This window comes from Lampris incognitus, chromosome 5, assembly GCF_029633865.1.
Source record: "Lampris incognitus isolate fLamInc1 chromosome 5, fLamInc1.hap2, whole genome shotgun sequence".
In the NCBI taxonomy this organism is placed as follows: domain Eukaryota; kingdom Metazoa; phylum Chordata; class Actinopteri; order Lampriformes; family Lampridae; genus Lampris; species Lampris incognitus.
This window is the reverse complement of record NC_079215.1, coordinates 60,257,936-60,285,879: the sequence shown is the minus strand read 5'-3', so window position 1 is coordinate 60,285,879 and position 27,944 is coordinate 60,257,936. Positions and strand designations below refer to the sequence as shown.

The 27,944-nt window shown below is 42.1% G+C and overlaps 1 protein-coding gene across 1 annotated transcript in view; it reads right to left on the bottom strand.

Moving 5' to 3' along the window:
• smc3 (structural maintenance of chromosomes 3) overlaps nt 1-27,944 on the bottom strand; it is a 93,124-nt gene that overhangs the window by 10,023 nt on the left and 55,157 nt on the right. The window contains exons 20-24 of the mRNA XM_056279704.1: nt 24,538-24,689; nt 23,192-23,350; nt 22,047-22,154; nt 17,549-17,657; nt 3,874-4,121 (exon numbers count right to left, since the gene is read on the bottom strand). Coding sequence (XP_056135679.1) covers nt 3,874-4,121; nt 17,549-17,657; nt 22,047-22,154; nt 23,192-23,350; nt 24,538-24,689 — 776 coding nt within the window. The remainder of the gene's footprint in view (nt 1-3,873; nt 4,122-17,548; nt 17,658-22,046; nt 22,155-23,191; nt 23,351-24,537; nt 24,690-27,944) is intronic.

The window sequence follows — 27,944 nt, the reverse complement described above, 5'->3', positions numbered from 1 at the left end:
AACTTCTTCTTCTCATTCTTCTTCTTTTTCTTCTTCTTCTTCTCATTCCAACTTCTTCCATTTCGCAATTATTGAGGTCATTGTACTCCTGCTAACACTCGAAGTTTTATGCCTTTATGCATGCTCAATAATCCAGGTAAGAAAATCACAAAAAGTTGAATCAGTTCATCTGGACAGGTTTATTGAGAGAAATGTTTCATCGCTCATCTAATTGACCTTTTCAGTCTCAACTAACTAGGTATCCCCCATCGTTATAAACAATACAGTGGCATAATGATCGAAAACAACTATCAGTTTCATATGCAAATTACCGTGACCATTAACTAGAATTACAATGGCAATGTGTACTATTCACAGAAAATTGGGGAATGGTTGCAATCACAGTATTTTAAGATGGTGACAGATGTACCCTTAGCCCCCTGGTTCATCAATGATCATGCCCTCTTCACATAGATGGCCTCTTTGACTCCCCTTCAAACCATAGCTCCTCCTTATCAAGGATGTGCAAAGCCGCAGGCAGAAGCAATGTGAGTTTTTTCCAATATTGTGCAGCCCTATCTAACATGCTGGACCCCATGTGTGTTGAGTGTTCCTTTTCTAAAGTGGCAAGAACTGACAAGAGTCAACACACAGTACAATCTATCAATGACACAAGTCGGTGAAAAAATTTTTTTTTGAAATTTTTTACCCCTTTTTCTCCCCAGCTGACCTTTCGCAAAGTACCGGGTGTAATTTTCTTTCCCTTCCCGAAACCCAGAACGCAAGAAGCGCAATGTCGGCAAAGGATTTCGCAGTATAGCACACCCCATGGCCAGCTTAATTCATCCAAAACCAACAAAAATACCTGTCTGCTCCAAGCTAAGCTTGCTACTAGCTATTATTGATAGCTAATATAGCCAACATATTATTACTGTTACTTTTACCCACACAATGATTATTACCATTATCAACATACCAACATATTACTGACTAACATAATAACATTGTTAATGTACCTGATGAACGTAACCAGCTTAGTCTGTGGCCAGAGATACCTAATTTAATGACAGCTAATGATAGCTAGCCGACTAACATAACTTTATGTTAGTCACAGGTTAGCCAGGGTCCAACTTCCATTTCAGAGCATAAAGACCCGCGGGGACGGTCGGCTGGGATGGTCTCTAGCCAGTCTGACCTCCCCATATCCGGCCTATTTAAAACGTTTCTCCCCCTCTGTGAGCTCCAGGTGGGGACCGGCCATTCGGAAAAGTCATCCCACATGCAGAGGCATCTCGTTTGCCTTATTTTGTTGAAAATTCCGGTTCTGGTCCGAAGGCTAAAAAAAATGTTTCTTTTTAAAAAAATGATGGGGCGGTTCCCCCGTCCCCGGGGCATGTCCCTGGCTGTCCTGCGATCCCCCGGAGCCCATAGAGAACCCCCGAAAAAGCCTAGATAAAAGAACCCCATGGGGAACCTTGGCCAAAATCAACACTATAATACAGTGATGTTGACAATGGATTATTAAAAATATACCAATAATAGCTGAAATATTTAACTTATCCTACAGTAGAAGAGCACAATTGGTCCACAATGTGTTTCAGAATTAGTTGATGGGGTTTCTCATTCTTTAATTGCGACCGGTAAGCTTTACACTCAATTACAGTCACACCCGGCAGCCCGGAGTCCATGCAAGTCAGTTTCACTTATAATATCCTGAATGTATCCCTCCTGTACACTGAAACCCCTTCTGCCTTTCACGGGATGATATTAGGATGAATTACTCCAAAATACATCACTTATTTTCTCTGGGAATGCGCTGATTTCTTCCTTCATGTTTTGGTGTTTTCCGGCTACTTCCTGGATGGATCTGAAAAGCTTGATGGGCATAGCAACAGTAACTAAGGGGGGGCGGGACTTTGCGAAAGGTCAATTGTACTTGGCAAATTACCCCCCTCTTCCGAGCCACCCGGTCGCTGCTCCACCCCTTCTGCCGATCTGAGGAGGGCTGCAGACTACCATGTCTCCTCTAATACATGTGAAGTCGCCAGCCACTTCTTTTCACCTGACAGTGAGGAGTTTTGCCAGGGGATGTAGCGCGTGGGAGGATCACGCTCTTCCCCCAGTCCCCCCCCCCCCCCGAACAGGTGCCCCGACCAACCAGAGGAGGCGCTAGTGCAGCGACCAGGACACATACCCACATCCAGCTTCCCACCCACAGACACGGCCAATTGTGTCTGTTGGAACGCCTGACCAAGCCGGAGGTAACACGGGGAATCGAACCAGCGATCCACGTGTTAGTAGGCAACAGAATAGACCACTACGCTACCTGGATGCCCAAGATGATGAAAACTTATGTTGTCCTCAGGCCTTAGTGAAAATTAAAGACTTGGAGTGGTTTATTATGCCTTTTAGAACAATCCTGGGATGAAATTAATTCCTGCATTAAACAATGCATAATTCTAATTCTGTAAACCAGATAATAAAACATGAAGAACTGACATTTGTGACTGATCTTGAGTCTCGCTCACAGACATGGCACTTTCACATCCTCTCTGCAGCTGCACAAGCAAGCAGCCAATAGTTCAGGATGACAAATGTATATCTCCTTCTCCGAGACAGAAATGGATAAACTATTAGTTATGAGTTTAAGTTAATGGTTGTTATTCCTGATGTTTGTAGTTGCCTAAATTTGATCCCTGGCAATCATATTTAGAGACTGTTGGACAGTCACTTCCACAAAATGCAGCACACTTTGTACTTGTTCTATACCGACAAATGTTTTAATTACATTTAGTCTTTACCAATTTTCTACCACGTAGACTGTTATTCAGTTGTTCATTATTTCTATATTAAAGTGTAGCATTTTGCTATAAACATATATATTTTGTATCCAAGTGTTCTTTGAAATTAATTTCTTTTCTTTTTTTTGCCACATCAGTTAAATTGTATAAAATTACCTGTCCTGAGTTACCTGTATTTTCATTCTAAGGCTTGGCTATTGAGTCTTGTTATTAAAAACGAAGCAATCGAGAGCTGCATACAAGTTTCATAAAACTATCAATGGCAAATAGATCAAAATCTAACGGTATTCAAAAGGCATCAGATCTTGATGCAAATTTTGTGCATCCTCTCGAGCTATCTATGTTGCATTAGTCGTATTAAGGTAAAAAAAAAAAAAACATTAAAAGATTATCCATCATTTCTAGTGTAGCCTATAGCTTTGCTGTGCTTACAATATACTGCCCCACATGCCTAACAATGTCAGTTGCTTAACCATCACACCTTGCATGGTCACCTTGACTGCTGAGGTCATTTAAACACAATGGTAAACAGAAACCGAAATACTCAATTCGCCCCAGCTTAATTCTTGGTATGGCTTTTCAGGGGGCTGGGGTACACTAAACTTCATATGGAAAAAGCCTTTAAAACATTTAGCCGTCAAAACCAAGAATGACAGCACAGGCATCTTTATGTTTCTGCTTCAACTGCTTTTAGAATATACACGGTATTGCATGTGTCATATGGGGCATCAATAAATTCCTGATGAGAACCAACCCCAGATGAGTGTCTCTGACCTATCATATCTCTGATGCCCCCATGACACTGGTAAAATTGGGGAAGATGATCATAATGTTTATTTTACCCCGAAGAAAAGACCCAGCATAATTTTCTCCCTTGAAGTGGCTGCGCGATGCAGTTGCATTTTTTGTTGAATCTATCATAGAGGAAATCAATTTTACTACCCTTGGAAAATACCAACATGTTTTCAGCTCTTAAAATGTAATTAAAGGTGTACTACCTGTTGAACAAAAGTGACAGAGAGCCATACCAGCCACAGCCAAAATTTACTGGAATTTGGTCATTAGTGATTTTTATCTACATTTGAGTGTGTACCTGTTTGAGCGTGAGAGTTTGATATTTCTCAAAAGCTTCCTGCGGCAATGAGCCCAACTCTCGGATCTTCTTCATGCACTCCTCCTTCTTCTTGAGCAGCATGCCCTGTCGGTTGGTCATCTTCTCCAGCTCCTTGGTGTCGTGGTTTATGGCGTCATTCTGCTCCTTTTCAATGTTCTTCCATCGCTCCATGCTCTTCAGGTGGTCCTTAATCTCTGCTTCAGTTTTGTCAATCAGACCATCCAGATCTGGAAAGGCAATTCAAATGAGAAGTTTGGTCACCCTTTCTCTCTCTCTTTACCTGTCTGTCTCCATTTTTTATCTCATTAGTTTACTGATGACAGAGGTGAAAAACTCGTCAGTTTGAGAGAATAGTTCATGCTCGGATACATAGTCTTGTGACCCATCAAGATTGAATGCTTCATTAGCTACGTTACATGAAGCCTAATATTCTGATTATAATCGGAAACAGAAGCCCAAACAGAATAAAAATGCTCCATATAAACACCTCAATCAGAATAAACAGGCCCAAAACGACTGAAAATTCAAATGGTTGCGGTAGATTAAACCTTTTCATAAACTGATCAAAAGCAAAACTGTACCATCTAAACAATGTAATTGGATTACTTTCTGGCTGTGTTTTTTTTTCCATGCATACTCTGCTGAGTCATTTCTGGTTTTCAGCTGGCAGTTTTTTTTTGTTGTTGTTGCTCTGCTACTTTGCTTTTTGACTTTTAATTGATTTTATGGTTTGCTTGTACTATTTTATGGATTTTATCCGATCAACTGTTGTTGCACAGACTTGATTGCTCCTAAGTCTCTGACTCTAGTGCTGGAGCTGTATGTGGTGAGGACCGTGTGGACTCAACCCTCAGCTGCAGCCATGAGCAATGTTTATATATACACTACCGTTCAAAAGTTTGGGATCACCCAAACAATTTTGTGTTTTCCATGAAAAGTCACACTTATTCACCACCATATGTTGTGAAATCAATAGAAAATAGAGTCAAGACATTGACAAGGTTAGAAATAATGATTTGTATTTGAAATAAGATTTTTTTTACATCAAACTTTGCTTTCGTCAAAGAATCCTCCATTTGCAGCAATTACAGCATTGCAGACCTTTGGCATTCTAGCTGTTAATTTGTTGAGGTAATCTGGAGAAATTGCACCCCACGCTTCCAGAAGCAGCTCCCACAAGTTGGATTGGTTGGATGGGCACTTCTTGCGTACCATACGGTCAAGCTGCTCCCACAACAGCTCAATGGGGTTCAGATCTGGTGACTGCGCTGGCCACTCCATTACCGATAGAATACCAGCTGCCTGCTTCTGCTCTAAATAGTTCTTGCACAATTTGGAGGTGTGTTTAGGGTCATTGTCCTGTTGTAGGATGAAATTGGCTCCAATCAAGCGCTGTCCACTGGGTATGGCATGGCGTTGCAAAATGGAGTGATAGCCTTCCTTATTCAGAATCCCTTTTACCCTGTACAAATCTCCCACCTTACCAGCACCAAAGCAACCCCAGACCATCACATTACCTCCACCATGCTTAACAGATGGCGTCAGGCATTCTTCCAGCATCTTTTCATTTGTTCTGCGTCTCACAAACGTTCTTCTTTGTGATCCAAACACCTCAAACTTGGATTCATCCGTCCACAACACTTTTTTCCAGTCTTCCTCTGTCCAATGTCTGTGTTCTTTTGCCCATCTTAATCTTTTTCTTTTATTGGTCAGTCTCAGATATGGCTTTTTCTTTGCCACTCTGCCCTGAAGCCCAGAATCCCGCAGCCGCCTCTTCACTGTAGATGTTGACACTGGTGTTTTGCGGGTACTATTTAATGAAGATGCCAGTTGGGGACCTGTGAGGCGTCTGTTTCTCAAACTAGAGACTCTAATGTACTTATCTTCTTGCTCAGTTGTGCAACGCGGCCTCCCACTTCTTTTTCTACTCTGGTTAGAGCCTGTTTGTGCTGTCCTCTGAAGGGAGTAGTACACACCGGTGTAGGAAATCTTCAATTTCTTAGCAATTTCTCGCATGGAATAGCCTTCATTTCTAAGAACAAGAATAGACTGTCGAGTTTCAGATGAAAGTTCTCTTTTTCTGGCCATTTTGAGCGTTTAATTGACCCCACAAATGTGATGCTCCAGAAACTCAATCTGCTCAAAGGAAGGTCAGTTTTGTAGCTTCTGTAAAGAGCTAAACTGTTTTCAGATGTGTGAACATGATTGCAGAAGGGTTTTCTAATCATCAATTAGCCTTCTGAGCCAATGAGCAAACACATTGTATCATTAGAACACTGGAGTGATAGTTGCTTGAAATGGGCCTCTATACACCTATGTAGATATTGCACCAAAAACCAGACATTTGCAGCTAGAATAGTCATTTACCACATTAGCAATGTATAGAGTGTATTTCTTTAAAGTTAAGACTAGTTTAAAGTTATCTTCATTGAAAAGTACAGTGCTTTTCCTTCAAAAATATGGACATTTCAATGTGATCCCAAACTTTTGAACGGTAGTGTGTGTATATATATATATATATTGTATACTTCCTAGCTCAGCTGATTTCTGGGAATACAGCCTATAAGTGTTTAATTCACGAACAGATACTACTGTTGCTCGACTGAGGCTACCTAACACTCAGACTTGGCTTTCCTGGCTTTGCTCACGATCACTGATCCCTGCATTTGTAGCACTAGCGGATTCAGCTGCTAGCTAGTATCGGCTTGTTTTTAGCTTAAGTAGCTCGCTAGTGCTCCAAGACAGAGACTTTCACCAGGTCGTATCGTATCTCTTCAAAGACTCTGGCATCCTCTTGCCTGTGTCAGTCATGGTCCACCACAAGTGACTGACAGCCTTCTCCTTCACAACAGTCGGATTGTATCCGAGTCATAGACATTGAAAGTAGGGCTGCAGGGGGGTGCAATAGCACCTCCCCACCAATCGCCCCACTCACCCTATTGACAGCTTCCCTTTACTGCACCAAACAGTTTTTTTAAATAAAGAATTGGTCTGGGATTGTCCTGACTTTCATTTGTGTCTTTCATATTTATTTTTCATATTTGGGATTGTCAGAAATGACCAGCCTGTCTCCTGCTCAAGGCACGTCCTAAGTCTTTAACTATGTAACCAAATAGCCAGGCCAGTGCAGTTTGCATCATCTTGAGCCGAGAAAGGCTCCATAGCAACCTAAGAAGAAAAACTGCTGACCCATGTTAATAAAGTTTAATCAAACATATGTTGCAGCCTATATGTGCATTCATGATATATGAAGGGCACAATGCCAAGGGGGCTGTTTTTTCTGCCCCTCCCCCAGTTTAAGTTTTATGTACCCTAGAGAAAAATAGCAGACACAACAAAAATATCGGCCAAGATACAAATGTCTAACTCGTCTCTGAAATAATTGCCGTGTTTCAGAACCATGGACAACGCAGTTGGTTATGCGTTGTCACAACACTATTAGGATTTGAACTTCATGGCACGCTGTACACAGTGATGTGATTAAAAAAAAATAATTACCACGTTAACGACCAAGCTAGCTGGCTTGTTAATGGTAACTTCAGCATCGCGTTAGGTAGCTTGTTTTCTTACCGGACTGAAATTGGCCAATCTAGAAAAACGGACCACACAGAACATTTTGGACAGGTGCTCTGGGCCTCTAATGCCAATCCCTACTGTGATGACTGCATGGAAGCTGGGATTAACATTTGGAACATCCATGGCAACTTGCGACAACTCTTTCAACACTGAAAAATATATCCAGTGAGCATAGACGGAGCATGTTGCACAGGTTGAAAGCACAGCTGATTAAACTGGCATTTGAGAGGGACTTGACAAGCAAATCCCATGGGGAGTGGACTGAGACACTGCTGAGGAGGTTCAACACAGCATTGAAGCAGCTACAACTCTTGAATCAGGGTAAGAAAAGGCATGCTGGTTGGTCTTGACCTATTTTTTTAGTTTTTTGGAAATGCGTGGACAATGTCAGTAATAAATATATTAATTATTTCATCATTGGCATTGCTGCCAAGAAGGGGAAGTTATATTACTGTTGTTTCATATGGTAGAATAGGTGCTTTGCATTACATCAATGAGGGTTGGCAGACCTTGACCAATATATGTTGTTGTCATATGCAGCATATTATAGCACTCTTGTAGCAAGACAGTCTGGTAACTGCGTCCAAGCTGCATTCTTCCGATAACATTTTTGAGCCAGCTGTGAATTACAAGTCCAACAAGTGTATGATTTTAAAGCAGTGCAGTAGCCTGTATTCTTGCGGCAAGACTGAATGCAAATACAGTGCATCCGGAAAGTATTCACACCCCTTCACTTTCCCCACATTTTGTTATGTTACAGCCTTATTCCAAAATGGATTAAATTCTTTTTTTTCTCATCAATCTACACACAATACCTCATAATGACAAAGTGAAAAAGGTTTTGTATAAATTTTTGCAAATTTATTAAAAATAAAAAACTGAAATATTGCATGTATATAAGTATTCACACCCTTTGCAATGACGCCAAAAAATTGAGCTCAGGTTCATCCTGTTTCCATTGATCATCCTTGAGATGTTTCTACATCTTGATTGGAGTCCACCTGTAGTAAATCCAATGGATTGGACATGATTTGGAAAGGCACACACCTGTCTATATAAGGTCCCACTGTTGACAGTGCATGTCAGAGCAGAAACCAAGCCATGAAGTCAAAAGAATTGTCTGTGACCCCCGAGACAGGATTGTATCGAGGCACAGATCTGGAGAAGAGTACAAAATAATTTCTACAGCTTTGAAGGTCCCGAAGAGCACAGTGGTCTCCATCATTCGTAAATGGAAGAAGTTTGGATCCACCAGGACTCTTCCTAGAGCTGGCCGCCAAGCCAAACTGAGCAATCGGAAGAGAAGGGCCTTGGTCAGGGAGGTGACCAAGAACCCGATGGTCACTCTGACAGAGCTCCAGCGTTCCTCTGTGGAGATGGGAGAACCTTCCAGAAGGACAATCATCTCTGCAGCGCTCCACCAATCAGGCCTTTATGGTAGAGTGGCCAGACGGAAGCCTCTGCTCAGTAAAAGGCACATGACAGCCCGCTTGGAGTTTGCCAGAAAGCACCTAAAGGACTCTCAGACCATGAGAAACAAGATTCTCTGGTCTGATGAAACCAAGATTGAACTCTTTGGCCTGAATGCCAAACGTCATGTCTGGAGGAAACCAGGCACCTCTCATCACCTTGCTAATACCATCCCTACAGTGAAGCATGGTGGTGGCAGCATCTTGCTGTGGGGATGTTTTTCAGCGGCGGGAACTGGGAGACTAGTCAGGATCGAGGGAAAGATGAATGGAGCAAAGTACAGAGAGATCCTTGATGAAAACCTGCTCCAGAGTACTCAGGACCTCAGACTGGGGCGAAGGTTTACCTTTCAACACTACGACGACCCTAAGCACACAGCCAAGACAACGAAGGAGTGGCTTCGGGACAAGTCTGTGAATGTCCTTGAGTGGCCCAGCCAGAGCCCAGACTTGAACCCCATTGAACATCTCTGGAAAGACCTGAAAATAGCTGTGCAGCGACGCTCCCCATCTAACCTTACAGAGCTCGAGACGATCTGCAGAGAAGAATGGGAGAAATACCCCAAATATAGGTGTGCCAAGCTTGTAGCTTCATACCCAAGAAAACTTGAGGCTGTAATCGCTGCCAAGGGTGCCTCAACCAAGTACCGAGTAAAGGGTGTGAATACTTATGTACATGCAATATTTAAGTTTTTTATTTTTAATAAATTTGCAAAAATTTCTACAAAACCTTTTTCACCTTGTCATTATGGGGTATTGTGTGTAGATTGATGAGAAAAAAAAGGAATTTAATCCATTTTGGAATAAGGCTGTAACATAACAAAATGTGGGGAAAGTGAAGGGGTGTGAATATTTTCCGGATGCACTGTACATTGTGTGTAATTGTTCTATAGATTATTATCCCTCCTGTGTTATCAGCAAGCAAAAAATAGTTGTGCCCCCTTAGTCATTTCTCGTGCCCCCTTGCTTAGTTAATCCTGCTGTAGGGCCAGAAGTACGAAACAATGATTGAAAATGTCTGCAGTCAGTAAATGGAACATACTGACATGATTGTGCACATATGGAGTCTGAAGTAGTAACAAAGATGTATACACAGCAATTTCTGCATATTAGGTCTTTTGATGCGTGTGCATGTTGACCTGGTTAGCTTCCAAGTGGGGGCAAATTGGGCTACAGGTTCAAGGTAATGCCACAAAAGTGGGTATTCGATGTCCACACCCCCTCCTATTTAAAGCACCCCCTCCCAGAAAATAGCTCCAAAGTCCCTGATCTGGATCAGATACAATGCCCTGAGAAGACAACTAGCTGCTGCAGAAGGCGAACAGAAAGACTGTTAAAGAACTGAATATTACTGGATGCCTAGACGGTAGGAAAATTACAAATAACTACCTATTCAAACAAGTCCACGAAAAAATGTCACACAGCGTCTGAAACACAGTTGTTCTGATTAAATACGTCGGGACATGTAAACATCAGACTGCAATACATCACATCCCACGTAAACAGCTGACCCCAAATCTTCTATCAGAATGTTTCAATCAGAATTAGGGATGCTAATGATTAATCATTAATAGATTAATTGCCGTTAAGAATTTAACCGATTAGGGCGTCCGGGTAGTGTGGTGGTCTATTCCGTTGCCTACCAACACGGGGATTGCCGGTTCAAATCCCCATGTTACCTTCGGCTTGGTCGGGCATCCCTACAGACACAATTGGCTGTGTCTGCGGGTGAGAAGCCGGATGTGGGTATGTGTCCTGGTCGCTGCACTAGCGCCTCCTCTGGTTGGTCGGGGTGCCTGTTCAGCGAGGAGGGGGAACTGGGGGGAATAACATGATCCTCCCACGCGCTATATCCCCCTGGCAAAACTCCTTGCTGTCAGGTGAAAAGGAACGGCTGGCGATGTCACATGTATTGGAGGAGATGTGGTAGTCTGCAGCCCTACTCGGATCAGCAGATGGGGTGCAGCAGCAACTGAGATGGCTCAGAAAATAGGGTAATTGGCCAAATACAATTGGGGAGAAAAAGGAGAACTTATTTATTTTATCTTGTTACGAATGACACATTAAAGTGATGAGCAGCAAAGCACAATATACTTTTCAAAACCATTTTATTATAAAAAGCTGAAGCCTCGGTTTTCCGGTCCCGCCACCAAGACAATGACAGCCTAATTTTCGAGTTCTCCGACGGTTTTGAGAAATAACCCCAAAAACTTTAGTTCTGTTAACCCTAGTGAAGTTTTTGTCGAACAATGAAGAAAAGGGGTAATACTAGACGTAGGACAACGATGAACGTGATGGAAAACGATCCCAAAGTGAGACGAGGCAGCCGAAGTAGCTCCCCAAACTCATCTCCGCCACATGGCGAAGACGGCCCCGAAGGTAGCCTGCGATGTGTTCTCAACGAACTCCAGGAGTTCAGAAGAGACAACAAGGCACAGCTCTCCAACATTAAACAAGAACTAAAGAGAACAAACAACAGACTGGATAAGGCAGAGGGCAGAATTAACAAAATGGAGTCCGTGCTTCAAGCAACATCAACGCTAATCAAGCGGCTAATACAGCGCCAGGCTAACCTGGAGGCCAGGCTGACAGACCAGGAGGGCCGAGCATGGAGAGATAATTTAAAGGTTTACGGAATACCCGAAGATAAAGAGGGCACCGATATGGTTGGCTTTATAGACAACTTATTTAAAAGCGCACTGGACCTTCCCCGTGACAGAGACCTAGGAATTGAGCGGGCACACCGGGCATTAGCACCGAAGCCCAATGGCCCGCAGGCAAAGCCCCAATAGTGGTCAAGTTCGGGAGTTATCAGATGAAAGACGAGGTGCTCCGGAGAGCCTGGCAGAAAAAAGAAGTGTTCTGCAACAATGCCCGCTTTTACGTCGACAATGACTTCCCCCCGAAGTGCTTAAGAAACGTAGTGAATATGAAGAAGCCAAGAAAGTTTTGAAAGAAAAACAAATAAAGTTTCAGACACCGTAGCCTGCAAAGATGCGGGTCTTCTACGACGACGGCACCCGGCTATACAGGGATGCTATGGAGGCAACGAGGGATATGGCTTCACGAGGATTCCCAGTGTTTGTGATGAAGTCCTCCGCCTCTCCGGATCAAGAAGAGATCGGGCTCCTGTCTACCTGGCAGGTGGCGGGGAGACGGCGCAACCGGGGTGTAGATCAAGCAATCAACTCAGCGGAAGGCGGCACACAGTCCAAGAAAAACCTCCGCTCTCAATTTAAAGAAAATCTCCAGAAATTCAGAAGGCGATCCCCCACAACAGGAGACTGATGGTCTAATGTTTTGGCCAAATGCAGATCAGTTTGATCTGATTTCTGAGTGCTATGCCTCACCATGGTTATTTACATAGCTACATATAAATCCTACAGTTCTATTTTCTAACGAATTAAAAGAGTCGGGACTCTTTTAATTGACGAAGTGTTCACAATTTGTTTTGTTTTTTTCTTCTCTCTCTATAATCTCACTATTACTTACAACTTTATTTGGACATTGGCCAGCATGCGGCCAAACCTTAGGGCCCCACCACTGTTGCAACGTGGGACATTCCCTTATGGGAGCTTTGAGTTTGAAAAATATTTGATTTGATGATAGAAATTGTCATATGCGGTGGAGACTGGAATATACGTCTCAACCCAAAACTAGATTCAACAAAAAACTCATCCGCTACGTTATTACATAGAAAAATTAATGTTCTAATGGCAGAATTGGGCATAATAGATCTTTGGAGAGATTTTTATCCATCAGGCTGTGATTATACTTTTTATTCATGCCCCCATGATGTATACTCAAGGATAGATTATTTTTTTGTGTTAAAGAGAGACTGCCATAGAATGCATAGTTGCGATATTGGAAGTATTTACTTATCTGATCATGCACCTCTCTCTTGCACTATACATATCAAGAGATAACCCGGGGAGAACATTGTGGAGGCTAAATACAAGTGTCTTAAACAACCCACAATTTAAGACTCAAATGAGAGAGGAAATAAAAAATTTTCTAGAAGAGAATGATAAGAGAGAGGTTGATTTGGCTATAGTATGGGATACCTTAAAAGCAGCCGTTAGGGGGAAAATTATATCTTTCTGTGCACATGAAAAGAAAGAAAAACAATTAAGACTAATAAACCTTAATAAAGAATTAAAGATCATGAGACACAACATAAAAGGGAACAAAAACCGAATCTGATGACAAAAATAAAGAAAATCAGAAATGAAATAAATATATTGTATTCACAGGCAATTGAAAAAAAGATGATATTTACAAAACAGAAATACCATGAGTCAGATTCAAAATCAACTAAACTTTTAGCAAGGAAGCTACAAAAACAACAAGCGGATAACACAGTATACAGAATAAAGGACCCGGTATCTAAGACCATATAATATAAACAAGATGAAATACAAAAAACGTTTAAAAAGTACTACAAGTCCTTGTACACACATCCCCGCTTAGAGGACGAGCAACAAATTGGAAAGTTCCTTGATTCTCTCAATTTACCTGTTCTATCAGAGGAACAAAATCAAACATTAACAGCTGCAGTAACTGAGACAGAAATAAACAGCGCAATCTCCACGCTCAAAGCGAATAAGTCACCCGGTCCGGATGGCTTCCCATCAGAGTGGTATAAGGCTTTTCAACTCGAGTTAAATACCAAACCTTCTTCGGGCTTACAATACATGTTTAATGGATGCTAAAATGCCTCCATCATGGAGCGAGGCAGTTATCTCAGTTATTCTAAAGGAGGGAAAGGACAGATTAGACTGTGAATCATACATACCAATTTCAGTGCTGAATGTTGATAACAAATTATATACAGCCATCCTTGCCAAAAGACTGGAAAAGATCTTTCCCCAGCTTATACATAATGACCAGACTGGGTTTATCCCACAAAGACAAGCTCACAATAATATTAGACGATCGTTGCACCTATTAAACCAATATCCAACAGAATAAATTGGAAGCCCTCTTAGTTAGTCTGGATGCTGAGAAGGCTTTTGAGTCAGTGAGCTGGCCGTTCTTATACAACGTCCTTGAAAAATTTGGACTGCACAAAAACTTTGTAAAGGGCATCCATACGTTATATAATAAACCATTAGCCCGAATAAAAATAAATGGGTACCTTTCAGACACTATTATATTAAAGCGTGGTTTGAGACAAGGGTGCCCAATCTCACTGTTACTCTTTGTGCTTTATATTGAGCCTCTTGCACAGTGGATAAGGCAGACTAAAAGCATCCAAGGCATCTGCATAAATGGAGAAGACCACAAACTGGCATTGTACGCTGATGATATTTTGATTTATTTAAGTAAACCCCCGAACTCATTTTCTGAATTAATGAAACTCCTAGAAACATTTGGTAGATATGCAGGATCTAACTAAATGTAAAGAAAATGCATATTTTGGCCTTTAATTATACACCCTCAAAACACCTTAGGGAAAAATTCTACCTTAAGTGGAATCAGAACTCATTGAAATATTTAGGAATATATTTACCAAAAAAAATCTCAACACTGGCAGAGATAAATTATGGTCCCCTCTTAACAAAAATTAAAGACGACATACACAGATTGAGTGCTTTCTCTTTCCTTGGTCTCAGTCATCAAATTGATTCTGTAAAGATGAACATCCTTCCACAATATCTCTATTTATTTCAAGCACTCCCTGTAGAAATTTCATCAAAACAATTCTCCCAATTGAATAAGCTCATTTCCAGATTTATTTGGCAGGGAAAAAACCCCAGGGTTAAACTCAAAACTCTTCAACTACGAAGGGAGAACAGAGGAATGTCATTACCCTGTTTCCAGGATTATTTTTATGCAGCTCAGACTAAACCCTTAATCAACATATGTAACCCAACATTTCATGCTAGGTGGAAAGATGTTGAACTCTCCATATGAATGATCCTCCAATTCATGCAGTATTGGCTCACAAAAATTTAGGAAGGTTTATAGATAAGGTGCAAAATCCATGGGTTAATGCCCAACTAAAAATTTGGAATATGGTAACAGAAGAATATAAATTGGGCCATACATTACAAATAATTCAGTGGTGTGCCTATGATCCTGAGTTCAAGCCTAGTAAAATGGATTATAGATTTAAGTCCTGGATTTCAAAAGGAATAACAACATTCCATTCCATTCAAGGGACACTTAAAAGACTTTGAAAACTTGAAGAAAGAATATGATCTTGAAAAATCTGATTTTTATAGGTATCTCCAGATACATAATCATTTTGAACATAACATTAAAGATAAAACAGACTTTAATGATCCTTTAATGAGGATATTTATTGATGCCTATCAAAAAGACTCAAATAGGGGTGTTGTCTCAAGATTTTATAAAGGCCTTATGACAAAAAAAATCCCACTCTACAGAATACATCAAAGAAAAATGGGATAAAGAAGGTAACTTTACAATATCAAATGAGGATTGGCTTGATGTATGTAAATTCCATTGGAAATGCACCAACTCCCACATATGGCGGGAGTTTGGGTGGAGGTGTTTTATTCGATTTTTTATTACACCAAAACAGAAAGCACATATTGATGGGGGGGGGACCAAATGTTGGAGACAGTGTGAACTTCGGGAAGCCAACCACTGGCACATATTCTGGGAGTGCCCAATGATAAGACCTTTCTGGGCAGAGCTTCACAAAGCATTGAAAAGCATACTTAATAATGATCTGCCCTTGCAATTTTCCACAATATTCTTAGAAAATGACGATTTCCAGGCAGGACGGCTGGATGAATATTTATTTGGTATTTTGACATGTGCTGGTAAAAAAGCACTCACAAGGCATTGGTTACTACCTGAACCCCCCACAATACAGGAGTGGATAGATATAGTAAATGACATTTATGTTATGGAAAAGATTACTTTTTCCCTCTGTCTTCAGAAAAAGAAGTTTGTTAAATTCTGGACCAAGTGGGTCAAATATGCGAGGCCCTTAAGGTTAGATTTTGTGGAGATATTGAATTAATTAGATTTTAATATACCCTCTCTCTGTTGCCCTCACACTCCTTTTCCCTACCACACATTGGGAACCTTCACACTCTCCCTACCACAAACTGGGAATCCTCATATCACCTCTCTCCTGTATAGTCTTATGTACAAACTTTACCTCTCCCAAATTGTATAAAGTTCTTAAAGTTTGCCTTTATATATACAGTTTTTGTTTTTTGTTTTGTTTTTTTAACTTTCTCTTGTAAGTTTAAAAAAAAAAGACCCTGAATGGCAGAAGAAAATGAAACTGTTATTGTTTTGATATACATTTTGCAATATATACTGCTGTGAAAAATAAAGAATAAAAAAAAGAAGCTGGAGCCTCTATACTTTAGATATTATTATTATACTTTAGAGAGATTATTTTTAATGCTTTGTTCCCCAAATAGATACACAGACCTCCATATATCAACTTTAAAAATGTAACTGGGAAAACCCAGGCCTCACATCTAAACAGTAATCCATTCTGATGCTTTGGAGATTGTCCACGAGAAGAAAACACACAGATGCATGTTCTTCTTTAGCAGAGACAGTGAAATTGCTGACCTTTCTAAAGTAAATAAATGCTGACGCCTACGTTAACAAGATAATGTAATATCTCATGTTATCATGTCAGAGGAATGATATCTTCCATCTTGTTTTCTTCCACGCTGCTCCCCAGTTTATTCTCAATAGCTTTTTACTCATATGCTTCAAATCTTAACAGCACAGTAGTAATTCATGAAGCTGATCTCACAGATCAAAACGTCCACATTTTGTCAGTTCGTGTTTTCTGTATTTCAGGTGTTAAACCAAAACCCCATTCAAGACAAGACAGACGGTACCCATTGTGGGGATAACTAAGGGACTTGCTAACAAAAACAGCAACCAGTGGACAACTCTTAATTTGACGCGGGGTGTCTCCCCACCTGCCACCCAATGACTGCTGGAATAGGCTCCGGCATGCCCGCGACCCTGAGAGCAGGATAAGCGGTTAAGACAATGGATGGATGGATGGATAGTAGTGAGTACACCAGGTTTTTCTAAGCTGACTGGTATTTGAATCGGCAAACTCTGTAATCTTGTAAAGGCTTGTAAACTTCCAACAGCAATCTATTGATCAGTACTTGGCAACCTTTACTTTTTCAAAAATTGAGCTTAGACACCATAATAAGAGCAACAGGGAACACCTTCGATGCAGTGTAAACTGGATTATTCTAGATTAGTAGAGAGAGACATAATTAAAAGAAAGGGAAATGGTAAAAAAGGAGGGGAACATTCAAGATTTACATATTGTTTAACTACTGGGTATCGGTGTAGTGATTAGTAAAAAGTGTGGCCTACTTTCCTCGATCCAAAAATTACCCTCCTAAGAGCCTTCTAAGGATTAAACTTCGTAGGAGACCAGACGTCCAATTTGTTATAGAAACCATCAACAGGCATATATGCATCTGACACAAGGTAATTTAACTAGTCAGCTTAGTCCATTTATTGTGTTGATTTAACATTGAAGTTTTAACTAATCCATAATGGTAACAGCTCATCTTGAAAGTGCACTGAACATGACGACAGCAACTAAGGGATGTGGAAGTTTTGCAAAAGGTGCCTACCTTCTGACCGTGCCAGGGTGTCTTTCACACGTTTGTTAATTCCGTCGAGCTCAGAGGTGGTGGCTGTGAGTACTGTGCCGCCCTCTGTCTCCCTTAGCTCATTAAGCTCCTGTGATAAAGCAGAACATGCCAAGTCAAAAAAAAAAAGTAGAATGAAAGAAACAAGGCATCCTATAGAGTCCAACGGTCACACTGTAAACTACTGCTGGCTAGTTAAAAATGATCTATGATATGACGATATTAACTCATGAACGAATAAAAATGTCTCCATGATCTGCCTTTACAGAGAGATCGTTAGTATTGCGCTACAGTGTACATTCTATCAATTGCAGTTCTATGGCTCATACAAGCATCCCAAGTTGTTTTCTTGGCCAAATCTTAAATCACACTATCTGCCAGACCATTTTGCGCCAACAGTAATAGAAAACAGTACTGCCTTGGATTTCTTCCCCTCCCACTTTTTTTTTGGAAACAGTGGCATGGATGACAACAAGGAGGAGTTGGTCCCTAAAAAGAATTTGACACAGGTAATGTGGAAATGGTTTAGATTTTCCAAAAACGACACAGAGCAAACAACAGTTCAGTATGCAAACAATGCAAAGAAAAGGTTCGCACATCTGATGGAAACATGACAAACCTTTTTAACAACCTCAAAAGAAAGAACCTGAGGGGTGTCTAGGTAGCGTGGCGGTCTATTCCATTCCATTGCCTACCAACACGGGGATCGCCAGTTCGAATCCCCGTGTTATCTCCAGCTTAGTTGGGTGTCCCTACTGACACAATTTACCGTGTCTGTGGGTGGGAAGCCAGATGTAGGTACATGTCCTGGCCGCTGCACTAGCGCCTCGCCTCCTCTGGTCGGTTGGGGTGCCTGTTCAGGGGGAGGGGGACCTTGGGGAATAAGCGTGATCCTCCCACACGCTACATCCCCCTGGCAAAACTCCTCACTGTCAGGTGAAAAGACGCGGCTGGCAATTCCACATGTATCAGAGGAGGCTGGCAGAGGAGGTTGGAGCAGCGACCGGGACAGCTCAGAAAATATGGTAATTGGCAAGAAATTGGGGACAATTGGGGAGAAAAAAAATTATTTAAAAAAAAAAGAAAAGAAAGAAAGAGTACATTCACAGCCAAACAGTGAGGGGATCCCATGTCAGTGCATCAGCTACAACCACACAGCCAGAGCCTACAAGCCCAAAACAAGCAACTCTAACAGAGGCATTTGAGAAAGGTACTCTCTGTATGACAGGCCAAGTAAGCGCTGGAAAGAGGTAACATTTCACCTGGTATGATTCTCATAAAATCTGTGTAAAAAGAGGGTTTCAAAAGACTGCTCAAAATAGTTTATCTGCAGTATGGGAGACCAAGCCACAAACATGGCCATTTCTTGTTATCAATACAGCTACTTATTTCTTCTATTAGCTCCATTAATGCCATAGATGTCGATCTGTTTGATTGGAACCCATACTGACTGTCTGACAATTTATGTTTCTCACTAAAATTACCCAACCTTGCAATATAGAGTTTTTCCCAAATCTTACAGAACTGGGAAAGCAAGAACACAGGCCTGTAATTGGTAAAGTGATGTCCATCCCCAGCTTTATATGGTGGGATAACTTTAGCAATTCCCATATTACATGGAAATGTACCCATTTTGAAAGACAAGTTGCAGATGTAAGTCAGTGGGTTTACAATGCCATCAATAACTTTCTTAACTAAAATCATATCAATTCCATTCAGTCGACGTTTGGTTTTTACTGTTGTTAACAATATCAATGATTTCCTTTCCTTCTACAGCTCATAAAGAATGAGCTTTGAATTCTATCTCCATAATCCTTAATAGCCCCCACCTCTTTTGGCTGTGGGTCATCGATTTCTCTGCCAGTTTTGGTTCCAATTTTTTTTTAAACCCAATTCATATTGTTTAGTTTTATCATTGTCCATGAAATACTGAGGGTAACTTGTTTTGCTGATCCATTTCTAATAATGCTTTTTAATACTCTCCATGTGCCTATTGTCTTTGTTTTCCTCTAATATTTTGTTAAAATATTCCTTCTTGTATATTCTCATATCAATTAACTTATTTTTATATCTTTGTATCTATTTTCTGCCTCTATTGTTCAACATTTTATTAACTGCCTTTAAAGAGCATTATTTTTTTACAGGCACTTTGCAGTCCCTTTGTAATCCACGGTCTATCCTCAGTTTTGCTTCCGGTCGTATTGTTTTATGGGGCAGTTTTTTGTTTGTTTTTGGGGGTTTTTTCTCCCCTTTTTCTCCCCAATTGTACCCCACTGTTCTGAGCCGTTCTGGTCGCTGCTCCACCCCCTCTGCTGATCTGGGTAGAGCTGCAACTACCACATGCCTCCTCCGATACATGTGGAGTCGCCAGTCGCTTCTTTTCACCTGACAGTGAGGAATTTCGCCAGGGGGACGCAGGGCGTGGGAGGATCACACTATTCCTATCAGTTCCCCTCCCCCCTGAACAGGCGCCCCTGACTGACCAGAGGAGGCGCTAGTGCAGCGACCAGCACGCATACCCACATCTGGCTTCTCACCCACAGACACGGCCAATTGTGTATGTAGGGATGCCCAACCAAGCCGGAGGTAACACGGGGACTCAAACCGGTGAGCCCCACGTTGGTAGGCAACGGAATAGACCACCACACCATCCAGACACCCTATTGGGCAGTTTTTGTCATATAGTGTTATAAATATACTGAGAAATGTATTATAGGCTTTGTCAATGTAATTTTCCTCATTTCCCTGTCTTCAAATTTCTGTAAGCAGTAAGCACCCAATTGATATTGACCTCTGGCTCTCTCATCTGGCATTTGTGTGTTATAGCCAAATCATTCAAAGATACCCATATTTTATGGTCTGTGAACACACCTCATCAAAAAAGCTGTGCATTTCTTTTTTTTTGGAGGGGGGGGTCATGACTAATTGAGAGGAAAAAATCTTTTGATCAAACAAGATTTACTTAAGATGGGGACAGAACTACATTACAGTTGCTTACTGTATACTGAATTGTACCTTTAAGGTTACACTAGAGTGTTGACTTCCATAATGCTGTAACCCACAATGAAATCCACTACCAACAATGAATGAGTGGTGTGCCTATGTGACTTGACTTCAACTGCCTCCTCATGCATTGGTTCCCATTGTGACTGCTATGACTCCTTAAACAGTAGATAGCTTTCAACATAGGGCCTGGTCAGACCTGGTATATTGTATCCAGATAGATCCAGATCGTGTCTAGATCTAGGTGACATGGATTACTGTTTACACCTGGCATTACAATATGCCTCAAATGCATCTCGAATTGCCACTTATGATTGGATCTCGGTCCCCACTCAGTATGCAAATAATGTCTACATGTAATATACCATACACCAACAATATGTAATGTTGTCGATTCTATTCTTGGTTTACATCAAGCAACTCAACACGCTCAAAATGTTGGGTGCACTGTTAGCATATGGACTCTACAACATGTTCAGATATTGTGGACAAGGTTGCAAGATTACTCCCATTCTGTCGGAAACCCATTAAAAAAAAAATCTCTCATCAAGTCTTGGCTCAACTGAAGTTAATAAAATAATTTCATCCCACCCATATTTATTATGATTATGATTATTATATGAATACTAGGCTTACACGATGTAATGATTTTGATTTGAGATTCTGGCCATCCACTCATTTGTTTGTCCTCCTTAATTTCCATGCAGGATATTACTGTCTGGACATTATTTTTTCCTCACTGTAACCACCACAGACTGCTGGTGATGGACAAAACCAGAGCAATCAAAAAAGGAGGGAAGACAGAAGGCGGTGATAAGAAGGAAGTCAAGAAAAGGACAATCTGGGTGAAATCATGAAGAAAGGTAGCTGGAGTACTTTGTGACAAAAGAATGCCATTGAGGGTAAAGGGCAAAGTATACAAATCAATGGTTAGGCCTGCCATGCTCTGTGGTATGGAAGCAGTGACAACAATAGAGAAGCTAGAATCTACATTACAGGCAGCAGAGATGAACATGCTGCATTGGTCCTTGGGAGTGACTAGAAAAGACCGAAGAGAAATGAAGTGAGAGCTACATTCAAGATCAGCGGAATGGATGAGAAGTTGTGAGAGACAAGATTGAGATGGTTTGGAGCTGTACAGAGAGGAGGCATAGACTATATAGGAAAGAAGATATTGGACCTGGAAATACCTGGCAAAAGAAAAAGAGGAAGACCAAGGAAAAGAGGGAGAGACCAGATAGAGGAGGACATGAGGAGGGTTGGACTGTGGTAGAGAGACGCGTCAGTCAGAAAACTATGGGGGGCAAAGATCCGTTGTAGTGACCCCTGAGAAACAGGGAACAAGCCAGAAGAAGAAGGATAGGAAAACAATCCTAAATGTATTTTGTAACTGATGGAAGAGAACTTAAGCATATTGCAATCTTAGGTGTTTGGCTTCCCTGTACTTGTGTGTGTGCAGAGGGCAGCAGTAAAATACCTGTTCAACTTGGTCCAGGCGTTTCCTTAAATTTTCATTGAGATAGGTCTCAACCCTGGTCATGATGCCCTCCAACTTGATCCTCTCATTTAGAAGTTGTCTATTATCCTGTTAATGGACACACACACACACACACACACACACACACACACACACACACACACACACACACACAGAAAAGTGCTTAGAGTGTGATGAAATAAGCTGCAGTTAACCCTACTTGGGTCAAGCACTATTTGGAAATGACTAGACATTGGGCTTGTCCTACTCAAAGAGCACCAGACAGGAAGAGCTTTGCAGCATGGGACAACACAGAGTCCATACATTAACGACAATCACAGGAAAGTATCTTGAAGTCTATTCAGGATATGCCCATGATTGTCAACCTCCCTTCTTCAAATGCCCTCATGTGTTAAACCCCACCCATCAGGTATTTCGAACAGGTTAAAATGAGCATGTCTGCAAGAACTGTGTGAAAACTATTTGACACACATGTGTTCCATCCATTTTCAAACACACAATCCTGTTTCTTATACACAAACCCTGTGGTCTCACTTGCATGCACAGCCTGTAGTAATAAACACTCAAATAAACAACAAAACAAGTGTTTTGGGGAAGAGATAACCAGACCCAACAGCTCGGTGAGCGATGGGCTAACAGGAGCATTTCAGAGAGGCTGGTTCTGAGAGGCTGTGTGTCAGGGCTCTGGTGTTTTGTAACACAAGCAGGAACAGATAAGAGTTCATGGGAGAGTGTTAATTGAGAGCATCTGGCAACATGAGGGGAGAAGGAAGCAGCACTGAATGACAGGAACATCCCACACACGCAGCTGTTGTTAGCCATGGCTCTCACATTGGTTGTTCAGAACAGACCCATGTGTGGAAGGAAGGTGTGCGCTTGTGTGTTGCCTCATAACCCATAAGAGAAGGGATTGGTGAGTACATAGGTAGGTATTGGGTGTATTTCAAAATTTCTGTCATTGTAACCTAGAGGCGTGGAATAATTACATTCATAGCACTTTGCTATCGCAGCCAACTCTTGATTATTTTCACACATTGTCACAGATCAAGAGTGTACCAACTGATGCACAAGAGGATTTGGATTACCAATCTATATTGGTAATGTTGCCCTCTTGCCCTCCCTACCTGCTGGAGCTGGCGGATTTCATCGTTGAGGTCATCCACCCGCCTCTGGTCTTCCAGGCTGAGCTGAGACAGCAGGTCAGTGCCAAGCTCAGCTTTGAGTGATTCTCTGGTGGACTCCATCGCATGGAGACTGGCCTCGAGACTCTGAAGACTGCGTTGCTGGAGAGAAAGAACTGACATCAGGAAATGGAAAACTGATCCAAAAGTTTGAGCTTAGTCTGAACCACGAAACTGCAGCTGCAGCTAATAAAATGTATAATGGGTCTGTTGGATGTAGGTGTGCCAAAGAACCAGCACGGACAGTATTATTGACAAGTGTTAGGGCTGGCTCTGTCCATGTGTGTCAATGCTGATCGGTGCGCTGGTACATCTAAATCAAACACTCATTTGTGTTATCTACAGCTGTGTTTATCCTGCTATGCCAACATCACAAAGTACCAAGATCAGCCTGACATGTTTTTACCTTATACATGGTTTTTAACATGCACATGTCTGCTAACTCACTAAAATACTTCATGGTTTAGTTATCCTTTAAAAGGTGCAATCACCTATTTAAATGTAAACAAAAGGGTAGCCCTGCTACCAAAATGCAAAACAGGCTTGGAACATTCCAGCACTCCCAAATTTTTGGAGGGTCCCTTACTTCAGGGACTGAGACATAAATTAAATCTGAGTTTTTAATGTTTTCTGATGCTATAAAATGTTTATTTACATTGGCAATGTTTGTAAACATTGTCATAAAACAGGCAAATTTTTTTCCAATTACAAATGCTGGAGCATTACACAAAATGTTTATTTTCAGTCTCAAACATTTCAATTATGTATTCAAAAATACCTCAATTTTATGTGGGCAAATAAATCCCAGATTGGGCCTTCAACTTACAGCTACCTATGGTGATACCAGAAACAACACTGGTGTTTGAGACTTGAGATAAAGTTTCAGTGAAACAGAGTCAAAGCACTTTCCCCACCACGAAACAAATAAAACATGGCTGAACTGATTGTTAGCCACAACTTCATTTCCTCTTCAAACTCGGACCTACCCCCCTTCTTCTGCATCTGCCTATAACACTGAAGATTTAAATAGGCTATCAGCAATATTAGTTTTTCCTGAAAAAGTTCAACCTGAACATTAAGCATTGATGATCTACAAAAGTGGATTTGAATACTGGTGGATTGGCTACAGTCTTAAATATGACTGACAGGAAGTACCAAAAATGATTTGTCTGTACATGTTCAGGACTTTTAACTGAAGGTGTTATTTCTAACCATGTTGTAGAGCCACAGCTGATTTCTTTTTTTTTTTTTAATATGACCTGATTTAAAATGAAGAAGTAATCAGCTACCTTAGGCATGAACGTCTTCTCAGACTGCTGCCTCTTCTCCTTCAGCATCTTCATCTCTGACAAGATGCTGTCTCGGGACGCCTTGAACTTTCTCTGCTGGGTCTCAATCTGCTGCATTTGGTTCATCAGCTGGTCGATCTCGTTGTTGATACGTGAAAGCGGCCGTTAAGGCATTTACGGATCATAAGAAAACTGTAAAGCTCAAGTGTCAGACTTGGATGCACTCAGATCACTGTATTGTTTCGGTAAAGATGTTCAAGAAGTGATGTCACATTTGGTAGAGGGATTTCTGCACTGTACTCAATAAGTAGCTTCTGCATGGTAAATAATCGACAAACCACGTAGATAATTTGATCTGGTTTTCAACATGTTGTTCAGAGGAAAGCTCCAATTTAACCCAAGTTAAACAGAATATTGTTCAGCTTGTACTTTGCTGTTTTGTTTTTAAGTTGTAGATTTTGCAATACTAAGACTTCTTAATCTTGCTAACACACAGCAAAAGAACTACCAGCATACTACTATGTTAGCTGTATGCTACCCAGACGCTCCCTCTGCATAAAAAAATGAACACACTCAGGACACCTGGGTAGCATAGCAGTCTATTCCGTTGCCTACCAACATGGGAATGGCCGGTTTGAATCCCCGTGTTACCTCCGGCCTGGTCGGGCATCCCTACAGACACAATTGGTTGTGTCTGCAGGTGGGAAGCCAGATGTGGGTATGTGTCCTGGTCACTGCACTAGTGCTTCCTCTGGTCGGTTGGGGCAGCTGTTCAGGGGAACTGGGGGGGGGGGGAATAGCGTGATCCTCCCACGCACTACGTCCCCCTGGTGAAACTCCTCACCATCAGGTGAAAAGAAGCGGCTGGCGACTCCACATGTATCAGAGGAGGCATGTGGTAGTCTGCAGCCCTCCCCAGATCGGCAGAGAGGGTGGAGCAGCGACTGGGACAGCTCGGAAGAGTGGGATAATTGGCCGGATACAATTGGGGAGAAAAGGGGGGAACCCCCCCAATAAATAAATAAATAACACACGCTACACAGCAACAGAACTGCAGGAGCTTGTGCGTAATCACCCTGTCATGCTGCATGAGATCAATACTTCCACCAATACAATATGCTGCGGGTGTCAAAAGCAAGATGAGAAGATGAAATGGACTGGTTGACTGAGTGGATTAATGAGGTACATTGAACTGATAACCTGCGAATCTGAAGGTCAGCAGTGGTGACATAACAACAGGATTTAAAATAATTGATTTGCCTTCTGACTCACCACCCAGCCACAAAGGGAGTTGGCGCTCTCTCGTCAGCACAGCTATCTTTTTGCCCACGCAGGTACACACATAACCAGGTCTACCCATTGACCCATAACACACCCACTTATTATGGGGGAGCATCACACACAAAACAGGTGTGCAAACACACAGATGAGTACAGCCTGACTTCAATGAGTCAGGCCTTTGTGGCCCTACACATAATCCATCACAGGCTGCTGAGACCACATATTATCCATGTCAATGTCTTGAGGACTAAGGATAAATTCATCCATTTGTCAGTTGTGAAAAAGTTAAGAAGTTTCTACATTGCTATGAAAGAATGACCTATATCATACTTGAACATAACTTTAAGTAATAAACAAGATAAAATGGGTTTAATTCGGAAGGTGTTAAGTCACCGTGTTGAGGGGCATCATATCTTTCCCTACGAATTACACTATCGCCTGAGTAATTTCGCAATGCCGTTTTGAATCTCATTCATATGGAGACATAGCTTGTTTGCAGTCACGTGATTCTGATGATGCGCGAGATTCAGATGGAGGGCAGGAGGTGAAAAGCAGAATGGATGAGATGGAGCTAGTTTAGCCCGAACTGTGCTAGTTTAGACGATATTATGAGAGAAAGGTATAAACAGAAAGTAAGATATGTTGGACATGATCCTTATGTTATGCAGTCATTTTTTTGGCGAAGTGGACACTGCACACGCGCGCGTTATCCGACTCCGCTCCTCCCGACCACAGACGCCGGTTCGCAAGCCATTTTTTCCCAGCGTTTTCAGTCAATTTCTTGCATTTTTTTCCCCCTTCATGAACAACTTTTGGTACTCAATAAAAACTCCTTGTGGTTTCTCAGTTAATGATGCCAAATATAGGCATTTCAAAAGTTTGTGATAGTTTGTGATTCAAAAGTCAGTGATCCGTACCGGGTGGTATTTGGCCTACCTGCCACATTAGTGGTTGGGGTTTCTAGCCATACAATTGTAATATATGGCCTTGTGATGCTTTCTTAAATGCTGGAAAGGTTTGTAGTGTTGCCGGGTGTTGTAGCTATGGTAGCAAGGCATGTTCTGCACAATACCTGACTGTTCAGCATCCATCCATTCCATTTTCCGGACCACTTATCCTGCTCTCAGGGTCGTGGGGATGCTGGGGCCTATCCCAGCAGTCATTGGGAGGCAGGTGGGGAGACACCCTGGACAGGCTGCCAGAATATCACACACACACACACACACACACACACACACACACACACACACACACATTCATACCTAGGGACAATTTAGTACGGCCGATTCACCTGATCTGCATGTCTTTGGACTGTGGGAGGAAACCGGAGCACCCGGAGGAAACCCACGCAGACACGGGGAGAACATGCAAACTCCACACAGGATGACCCAGGACGACCCCCAAGGTTGGACTACCCCGGGGCTCGAACCCAGGACCTTCTTGCTGTGAGGCCACCGCGCTAACCACTGCGCCGCCTTTGTTAAGCATCTTCTTTCCTAAATCCAAAACAGGTCCAGACAACCGACGTACTGCTCCTCTTTGACACTAAAGCCACCTCTTCAGTGTTCGGTTCTGCCGAGGCCATTTTCACAAGATAGTAACGTTACTGCTAGAATCAAAGCATAGCGAGGCAAGCGGTTTTCTTCATTTACTGCTCTCACCCGCATGTCATGTGAGTGTGTGTACGTGAACCCCACATGGCCAGGCATTTCTGACCCTCTGATTGGTTAGATTATGTAGTGTCCATCCATCCATTATCCAAACCGCTTATTCTGCTCTCAGGGTCATGGGGATGCTGGAGCCTATCCCAGCAGTCATTGGGCGGCAGGCGGGGAGACACCCTGGACAGGCCACCAGGCCATCACACAGGGCAGGCAGACACACACACACACACCCACGCACGCGCACGCACACATACCTAGGGACAATTTAGTTCGGCCGATTCACCTGACCTACATGTCTTTGGACTGTGGGAGGAAACCGGCGCACCTGGAGGAAACCCAAATAGACACGCGGAGAACATGCAAACTCCACACAGAGGACGACCTGGGAAGACCCCCAAGGTTGGACTACCCCGGGGCTCGAACCCAGGACCTTCTTGCTGTGAGGCCACCGTGCCACCCAGA